Source organism: Stylophora pistillata, chromosome 1 (assembly GCF_964205215.1).
Source record: "Stylophora pistillata chromosome 1, jaStyPist1.2, whole genome shotgun sequence".
Lineage (NCBI taxonomy): Eukaryota > Metazoa > Cnidaria > Anthozoa > Scleractinia > Pocilloporidae > Stylophora > Stylophora pistillata.
The window spans coordinates 36,169,041-36,178,658 of NC_142519.1; the positions used below are offsets into that span (position 1 = coordinate 36,169,041).

At 39.5% G+C, this 9,618-nt stretch overlaps 2 protein-coding genes across 11 annotated transcripts in view; one reads left to right on the forward strand and one right to left on the reverse strand.

Annotated features, from left to right (window-relative positions):
• The window catches only part of LOC111336002 (uncharacterized), a 25,086-nt gene extending 21,744 nt beyond the window's left edge, over nucleotides 1-3,342 (forward strand). For all 8 annotated transcript variants that reach the window (XM_022942011.2, XM_088753912.1, XM_022942013.2 and 5 more), the window contains 2 exons: nucleotides 611-972; nucleotides 1,694-3,342. In XM_022942011.2, coding sequence (XP_022797746.1) covers nucleotides 611-972; nucleotides 1,694-2,208 — 877 coding nt within the window. In that variant the 3' untranslated portion in view covers nucleotides 2,209-3,342. The remainder of the gene's footprint in view (nucleotides 1-610; nucleotides 973-1,693) is intronic.
• On the reverse strand, nucleotides 2,579-9,151 carry LOC111336003 (G protein-coupled receptor 26). Of its 3 annotated transcripts, XM_088753966.1 has the most exons (4): nucleotides 8,964-9,151; nucleotides 8,795-8,845; nucleotides 3,863-4,140; nucleotides 2,579-3,544 (listed from the first exon to the last, which is right to left on the reverse strand). In XM_088753966.1, exons 1-3 carry the CDS (start codon nucleotides 9,009-9,011, stop codon nucleotides 4,003-4,005), a joined length of 237 nt encoding a protein of 78 aa, XP_088610092.1. In that variant the 5' UTR covers nucleotides 9,012-9,151; the 3' UTR covers nucleotides 2,579-3,544; nucleotides 3,863-4,002. The 3 variants fall into 3 exon arrangements, with proteins under 3 accessions (XP_088610092.1, XP_022797749.1, XP_022797750.1); XM_022942014.2 differs by lacking the exons at nucleotides 2,579-3,544; nucleotides 3,863-4,140 and adding an exon at nucleotides 5,860-8,385 and having other exon boundaries at nucleotides 8,964-9,138; XM_022942015.2 differs by lacking the exons at nucleotides 2,579-3,544; nucleotides 3,863-4,140; nucleotides 8,795-8,845 and adding an exon at nucleotides 5,860-8,385 and having other exon boundaries at nucleotides 8,964-9,138.
• Between the last annotated feature and the right edge of the window lie 467 nt (nucleotides 9,152-9,618).

Sequence of the window (9,618 nt, forward strand, 5' to 3'; positions counted from 1 at the left end):
CAGAAAGAGGCCTGATTAATCTGTTCTTCTCTCATGAGAAATTAATTACATCCTGCTACAATTTTTTTTAATGGTGACGTTCGAATGACGATGACCAAAGAAAATTCTATAGGCTATCATTGCAACATTAAAAACTGCTCTTAAGTTTGAATACAAAAAAGGGAGAAACAAAATTCGAGACAGTTTGCCTAGGAAGACAGCACATTCGGGGACAAACTTAAAAACTTTGAAATTGTTTGAGCAAAATCAGGTTTTGCAGCTTGAGGAGTTGAATGAACGAAGGATGCTGGTGTGGGTTTTTCATTGACTTAAAATTAGGGGTCTCTTTGTCACATCATTAACAGCCGCTCATGGAAAAATTTATTGAAACTTGTGCTTAATAGCTTACACGGAGAAGTACATGTAGAAACAATACACTTTTTCAGAGCGGGGTCTCATATCGGGACACACTTTACAGTTCTTACCGAGCACGATTAATTTTTATTGTCCCCTTATTTACAATGCATTGGTTTTGTTATATTTAAAAATTTCCATTTACGCCACCCATGAGAATTTAGACGACTTTCTAGGATTGCCAACTTTTGACAGTCTTTTGTGGTCTGTTTTCTAGGCTACCTTTCGGCGTCTTCCAGGATTTATTCTGGCGTTTGAAGATGAGCCACCCTGGTGAGATCGTGGTTAGTTGCCCAGATATCATGTTTAACATCTACAATCGGGAAATCACAGACGATAAATACGCCGCCTTGGCTAAGAAGTGGGAAGTGAAAAAATGGGTGGAATCAAATGGTAGAGTCCGCTGGTATGGTTGCAGGCGCGGGCATTCCTACACCAGCTCGTCGTCGTGTAGTTTTCGCAGAGGGTTTGGTGTTCCACCATGTGATCTGGAAAACCTAGCTGATGCTATCAAGTTTGTTATGAAAGCGTGTGAAGAGGCTGGCTTGTTTTGCGAGCTTCAAGAAGGAACGCTACTAGGTAAACAACTTTTCACACAAGGCAGGTTTTGTGCAATTATAATTGTAGTATAGCTGGTGTCGTTATTTATTTCAGTATTTCTTGGCTTACGGAAGTTTCATTCTAAGTAGGACCGGTTTCACGTTTGGAATAATCTCACCTCGTGCTATTCTGTGGCTCGTTTTTATAGTTAAATCCGACCAAGATGCATAGCGCTTCAACCCAGTTGAAACTCCGTTTATAAAACCGCAAATTTTGATTCTGTCGTCACTTGCTTCTCCATCTTGTTGCTTCTTGACTTGACAGTAGTGCTTTTGATTGCTTGTTCGCGTTCTGAAAACACAAACTATCATCATCAGAAAAAAGAACGTAGGTGAAGTGAAGTAGTCTCTCGAAGCTCTTAAACATACCGGCCTAAGAAAAAGTTTCGAAATACATCCGAGATTGCTTTGGTTTTGCTTTTCTACGCTTAGTAATTGGCCAGAAACCTCGTACCACTCTCCCAACCAATCAGATCCCAAACTAAAACCATTGACGACGTGGTCATCCGCGTTTTCCCACGCTTTCGGTAGTTTCTTTTGATTGGCTGTTGAATAACATCATGACTGAACCTAGAGTAGAAAATAAACTGAGATATACTCTGCAAGAATATAATCGCAATAGTGGTGACTGGCGAGACCAAATTCCTTGAGTTACAGTATTTTAGTATTTTTGACAGCTGTGTTCTTTATCCCCTTTATAGGTGCAGTCAAATTCAACAAAGTCTTACCATGGGAACGCGACGCCGACATAACCTTTCTCACTGCGAACTACTCGGCGTTTAAGAAGCTCCGTCCAAAGTTTCAAGCAGCTGGTTATAGCCTTAGTGACGATGACGGCTCTTTGTGGTGCTGCGCAGACGGTCGGCAAGCTGGAGGCAAGTTTAGAATAGGCACAACCCGCTGGACGCTAGAACTCTATGGCCAACATCTTATGGAATCCGAGACTCTAGTAGCGAACGGTCTGCGGCCAACAAAAGTACAGTTCTCCGGCCAATGGGTGACTGTAATGCGCAATCCGGGACTTTTTGCTCGTAATCGATACGGACCCGGTATATACCGTCACCAGGAGCACTGGATGGATATTGGACACGGAACCGGATGGGCCTTTTACAACCCGGGCGCCTTTACAACATGTGCACAACCGGGTCATTCCGGTTGTCTAGACAAGTTCTCTGCCGATGGTAACCTACAGTTTAGCGATTACCCGTTTGCTTGATTTGTGACACAAGTGCTCAATTTACCACCTTTTCAACTTCTTTTAAAATGGCGCACAACAGCGCCACCAAAACGCCGTTTTGTCGAGATCTTGTGTCACAAACCGTGGGGGAGCATGAAAAGTCTTTACTGGATGCTCAATTAACTCATTCGTTACCCCCAAAAGAGACAGGTTCGTGAGCTGATAAGTGGGAAGTTTGTTATGAAGGGTGATTCGTTCTAGGAGAAGATAAGAAATCTAGATATGCCCAAGGAACCTTTTGTCGTCGTTACTTATGACTACAGTTGGTTCGCTATCTGATCCTTCGTGGCTCTTGCTTTGAAAACCGAGTTAAATCCATCCCCCCCCCCCCCAGTCCCACGGTTAGAAATGTAGATGCTAGCGCGCAGCGCGGGACTCTGGTAACAAGCGCACACAAAGCAGGCGACTTTTCGTGTGCCTCACTCTCAAGGGTGAGCGCGGCGCACTAACATCCCTTTTTTTTTAATATGCGCGACAGACAAGGAAGGACTGCTTGTAGTCTACCGAAGAGCTGTCCGTAAGTCTTCAAAAAATATTCTTAATATCACAGACGATTTTCTAACCGTTCCGTTCAAGTGTATACGAATTATCAATTTAAATAGGTTTTGAAATTTCTTAAAATTGTTGTCACTTGACTGAGTGAAATCATTTGGGAATTGGAACATAGGAGAAAAAACTCTAATTATCTCTGAGGGTCATAAATTTATTATTCTGTTTGAAACATCTCCAAGAAGGATATGCCTAGTTCTATGAATAGATTTTAATTGCCTTTTACGAAATTATAAATCTTTATGATCTGAAAGTGTTCGATTAGCTTTTTTCTAAATGGGATCTTAACTCAATCTAGAATTTATCCGCCGATTGTGGCATGTACAGGTATATTTTCACTTGCCAAACTCTGGTAAAAAGTTAAAGGATAAAAAGATACTGTAATGATTCATTAATCTGAACGAAGAGACGTATTTTAAAGGATACTAACAATCTTTCGTGGCCTGTTCAAGAAACATTTATCTAGAAGTGAAGTATTTTTTTAAGAGAACAATTAACTTTGTTCCCAATGTTGTAAAACACTTTTGAACACCTGTCGTCAATAATAAAGAAATGAAAAAACCATTCAACATACATTTCCGCTACATTCTCACACTCTGGAAGAGTACAGCGAATTCTTTCCATCACAAATTCTTTGTAACGTTGTGGATCTTCCACCCAGAGCGTCGCAGGAATAAAAGCTCCTCCGCCAGCCTGTTTGTATCTGGAGAACTTCGGGGTAGAGCTTGGCCCAGATGATACTGTCAGTTCTCCGTTTTTCCCTATTCTGGGTTACAAGAAAATCAATTAAATAAGGTTGAACCAAATAACGCGCACTGAAAATAATAGGGACGAGAGAGGTGTGAGATCGCGGAATCTGGATACTTTCATTTCTCTCCAATATAGATCGAGAAAAGACAGTATCTTGCTTCTCTCCGATTTTTAAATAAGCGTGTATCAGTTTTCAGTCCAACAAGCCTTAACAAAATAGTAACAGTAAAGCAAGAGAACAGTAACATACCCTTCAATCCTGGCTATTTTGCAATATCGGAGTAAACCATGCAGCTGTGCATTTAGAAAGCAATAATATATCCTTAATACTTACCCTTTGATTTGAACAGCCTTTATATGAATTTTTTATAGGTCCATCACTGCAAAATGCGAAAGCACGTGCGGTGTTTTTAGATGAGTTTTGCAGTTACAGACAAGCCCCTCTCGTGGTTGTAGACGAAAATTTCACTCTCATTAGTCGGTGTGGTTAAACTGCAACCCTTGTTTCCGAAATGCAGTCAATAGAGACACTTCAGCAAGGTTTTCCACCGATGTGATTTCTTTATTTTCATCTTCATGCCGCTCTTGTTGCAAATTTCCCGGATGCGATACCTGAAGATGTGAGAGCCAAGTAAAAATGCCTCTTTAATCTGTTGGTGACGTTGGTATCTCGCGCGCTTTTAATATTCCCTTCACTGAATTGCTACGCATCGATCTCGTGCACTTTTAGGATTCTCAAACGATGAAACATGAACAGGATGTAATATACTAAAATTGCTTGACTAACAATGTATTACTTTGGAAATCTGCAGCCTTCGGGGGTTGAGTAAATCAGTCTTTTTGATGGCTGATTTAACTCATTTCCTAATATGTTTTAACTAATACTATCGAGAAATGTCTTAACACTGTCACTACTGAGTGTATTTGTCGTCATAGAAGGTTATTTGTGGAGTTAGACGTCAACTTGAGTGGAAGTATATGATATCAAACCCCTATTACCCCCTTCCCTGCCCCCCCGAATTTTTCATTCTTAATGAGGGCACATCATTGTCGTCCGGGGGAGGGGGTTGGAGGATTTTGGTCACGTCATAATAAAATACATCTGATTTCCTTGTTAGCGACGACTGATTACCCTCTGTTCTCCCTGAAAACCATGTCAATGCCTCCGTGATCATCAGTCCCCTACCCCTACCCCCGCCTTAAATGGTAACTTTTCCCTTGGACGAGATAACAATAAAAAAAGTAGTCTCCTTTTTCAAAACAACCCCACCCCGCCGTTTTGATCAAAGCATAGTGATAATCTCGTCTGCTTTGAATAAGGACCGCTTGAAACAGCCTGTACGGAAAGGCGGAAACTGAAATTGTTTTGACGACCTCCAATCATAGAACAAGTCTCAAGTTATGTATTCGTTAGGAAACACATCCTTTCGGATAATTTTTTGAGTGTTGTCGGAGAGATGTCGCCCGTTGTCAAAAGAATATTCATATGAATTAAAGATAAGTTCGTCCGTAAATTAAACTTTTCATACATCGGACAGTTAAGGATATTGAACTCTGAGGACAGTAAAATACAATCTACAAGTATAAACGATCCGGCGATCCTTTTTCTCATGGAAAGAAACAGCTGCACTTTTGTAAAACATCTATCTGTATAAATGATTTAATAGTCATACCAATGAGTTTTATGATCATTTCTGTCTCGAAAGCACTTTTGCGTTTATCCATATTCACCTCGTCTTTGACTCGCTTTTTTGAAAAGTATTTTTGAAATATTCGAACAAATTCGAGGAATGGCTAATTATTATTTAGTCCTGTGCATTGATCAGTTAGAGCACAGCCCCAACTGTAAGTGAAAACATTGTTTGTCTTTCTAGAACAACGAGAGACATTTATCTTCACCGTCAAGTCGCCAGAATATGACGATGAAGTGAAACACCTCGTCTCGTTGGCGAATTACAACAACAGGAATCAAAATGTTTTGAATTCCAATGAGCCGACAAGCACAGGCTACGTGACTTTAAGCTGTGATTAAGTTACTTTTACATGAAATCCCGAAATTAGCTCAGACAAGCCAATATTTTGAAAACTCACGAAACACATAACCGAAATTTGCGATCCCTAATCAGAATTAATTTCGTTTTCCTTAATTGACGTCTTCTGATGAATGCACCAGTGGAAGCTTTCAAGGCTGCTCAAGTGTCAGCTGACAAAAGCGTATATACGTTTGTGTATAAATGTAGCACAAGGGCAATATTAAATGCAATCAATTACCTCATATATAACTTTGCCAGAAAACTATATTTTTCCGCAGAGAGAGACGTTCACGCAAAATGAAGTCCAAAAAATTACATTTTATTGGGTACATCATTCAAGATTACATCAAACAATTAAAAAGTCCCAATCTGCGAAGAGAACTATATATAAAAATACGTGAGGTTACTCTATTTACACTGTATTTCGATCAATGTACTTGATTTCATATCTTCTTGTCGATCATGGTACAAAAACGTGGCAATTTTTTGGTCTATTTTTGTATTTCACGAATATCAATCCTTTTGCTGGGGCAAAAAAGCATATCAATACAAACGTCAAAGCTGGCCCACTCGGGGTGGTTCTTTAAAAATAGAATACCTTTGAAAAGCATTTTTGGAACAAAGATGAAACAATTGCATGAATGACATCATACCTTTTGATAAAAGTCCATCCAAGATACTCACGGGAATGGTTTCTCTGCCTATTGTAATAATTACTAGTTTAATCTTTGACTCAGAATTGCGTAGTGATGACTTCTGAAAAAGAATCATTTTCATTTTTGAGTTTATTTTGATTACGTTGTTTCTCACTCTCGCAGAGAGCCTTTCAGTGACCGCGAAATAAGGGCGCAGTAATTAAAACTTTCAGCAGGAATGGTTTTTGTTTGCCTTAGATTGTTTACTTAAAATTTTCCTTTCCGGAGAAACTTAACAGCGTCACTTTCTCTCCAATGGTTTGTTCATATGTCTCCTTAACTTGAGAAAAAAGTGGATCGTATCTACGGCTTTGCAAAATTTATCAAAAGAGTTTTTTTTAGGATGAGCCGCAAGAAATTTTCCCGACGCAAAGATTAAACATATGCTTTCATTCTCAGAGATGTAAATTTAAATGGTGATAAACAAACTGCTGGAAATGCGTGATTATAAAAGAATGAATATTTTGCTCCCTAATAAAAATTAGAAATCATTTCCATGCATGAAATTACCAAATAAAACGCATATTTTATAACCCGTGCTCGATTAATTTCTAGCAGTTTCTCCTGTGATAGTGGAGCGAACCACAATAAAACCAACAAATTTGCACTTATGTCAAAAATAAGTGATCCTAATATTGTACACCATCTTGATAATATCCACATCTTTTCACTCAATGGAGCTTCTTTTCGTTGCAACCGTTACAAATGTCCCCGTCTCGCTTTGCGATGACTGTCTCTTAGCTCTCACATTCAGTCTAACATGACCACAAGGCAGAGAACCTCTCGCTAGACGAGCTCTTTGTGTTCCAAGAAATAATTCCAACAAAGCGCGCCGAAATCGCCTTTGAAGAAGACCATAAATAAAGGGATCTATGGCACTCTTTAGAAAGGCAATCCACCTTAAAGAAATTGTAACAGTATGACTTAGCGACAGGCTGTTGTCTCTGAGCTCAAGGATGCGAAGCGTTGTATATGGTGCCAAACAGCACAAAAACGCACCAATAACAAACAGAATTTTCCTCGCTGCTTTGAATTCTCGCTGACGACTTGACTCAGTGGATATGGGTCCGCGAACAGGCGCGAGATGTATTGCGGTAATAACAGCATGTCCGATCCTGCGAGAGTGCAGCTTTGCCACGTTGAAAATTTTGTAGTAAGTCACCAACATAACAAAGAGCGAAACACCAGCATTCGCTGCATAAGTAGCTGCTGTGAACACCAGGAAGTTAATGTCCTGAAGGTCGGATGGAAACGTACAGAAGAAATATCGAGTATTGAATTCGTACCAACCATACCCTACTGGTATGAGAGAGAATATTATGGATTGCAGCCAAACGAAAGATATCATAGCTAACGCACATTGAATGGTCATTTTGGCTCTGTATTGCAGAGGCTTGCAAACTGCAATATAGCGGTCCGCGGATATTGTGGCGAGTGTTAATACGGCTGCGAGCCCTAACACCATATTCCAAAACGCACTGGTTTGACACCAGAAGTTACCAAAGGGCCATTTATTGGCCACAACTGCTCCAAAAGAATACGGCATGGCGAAAACAGCCATGAAGAAATCGCAAATTGCGAGATTCACGATAAACACACTGGAGATGTGTCGCCGGAGTTCCTTGCTTCTATAAACCACTAAACAAACCAGGAAATTCATTACCAAAGCGGCAAGAGTCATCAGGAATAAAGACATCGCGAAAGCGAAAACTTCCACATTTGTTAAGAAACCCATTTGTGGCGTAATTGAGTGCGCCTTTTAAATACTAATCCTTGTTGTCGGTTTTTTTTTTTCAAGTTATCGAGGCGGTGCAGCAGCAGATAACCTCGGAGAGTCCAATGTTTCTGCAGCTGCTTGATCAAATGAAAAGAAGCGACAGAATTGTATGACGCCGATGCCGCCAGAATCTTTTCGTGTCTCCTTGACACGCTCTTCCTTTTATGTGCGTTACTTGCAGAAAAACAACGGTTAAAAACGGGCCATTTAGAGCCCAATTACAAAACCATGCGCTCTGTTAGAAACCTTCATCATTCACTAAATAACGAGTGTTCCATTGCGGTGGGAAAAAAATCATTCAGATTTCCATGTTATGTGACATATTTCTTCAGTAAACAGAACTAAAGAAATCCTATTGGACGAAAGAAAAAAGAGTGACGGTCAATTTGGTTACCGAGCTATAGGGTTTGAAGTTTTTCTATACTGTCCTTTTTAATTAGCAAAGACTTCAAACTATAGGTTAAAACTGGGCTGAAGAGATTTGCATAACAATACGCAACACGGGACAATATGTAGTTATTACGATGTGGCGTTTGTTAAGAATGAAAAATCCCCGTAAGAAGAAAAGGTGCCAATTCATTACGAGCACGTACATAGCTATCCTAGAAATATATAATAATTATTTCTCCCTAGGCATTTCTCGCCTTTTTAGCTCTAATTTTGATATTTCAAGTAAACATTTATGGCAGATGATTAAAATGAAAACAAAATGTGTAAAACATATCGGACGGATAAATAATTCAATCTTTATCTTATTTCACCTTCCTCGCGCGAAACCTTCTGAACACGGCGAGGAGAATGCTGGATGGTACCTGAAAAAACATGAATTTAACCGAACTTTATCGTCGTATTTTTGTTTACAAAAACGTCTAAAGTTTCCTCTTTTGTGAAAGAAAAAAAATGTACTTTATCGCTAAACGATTTTCTTACCTGTAGGAATATCAACTTGTTATTACGTGTCAATGAACGAGAGAGCATATATGTTTCGCCAAACTACAAATTGTAAAGCCGTTGGTTGTGCAATGAAGTCTGTTACATCCGCGAGCAGGAATACGTTCCTGTCTCCCTCAGCGCGCGCTTTCAACGAAAGATGTTTTCAGCTTAAAATTTAATGTATGTTTTTATTGTTTTGAAAGTTTAAATCACCAGGTGCTAGTTTTTCACATGCAAATTGTACAAGGAAAATCCCCAGACGAGGATGCCAATGTTTACAAAGAAAAAAATACTGATAAAAAGGAATTGTTGTTTTATGTATCAAGAATTTAACGCGCACGTTGGCTTAGTGATGGGATTATAAATTCAATGATTGAGCTTTTGGGGGTCAAATTTCCGATGAAATAACTTTAAAAGTAACACGAATCTTTTTTTTTCGTTCATCCGTACGTGCAGTGATGCAGTCCAATTTTATTACCATTTTTATCTGGCGTGGCAAATATTGGCATAAGGTAAATGATGCTTTTAGCCTCGCTCGCTCATATAGATCTACTCATGATACCTGCCTCTACGGTCACTCAGAACTTACGGCGCTCTTTCGCTTAAATGTAATCCGCAATCAATTAGCGAGGGATGAGCAACCGAACAAATT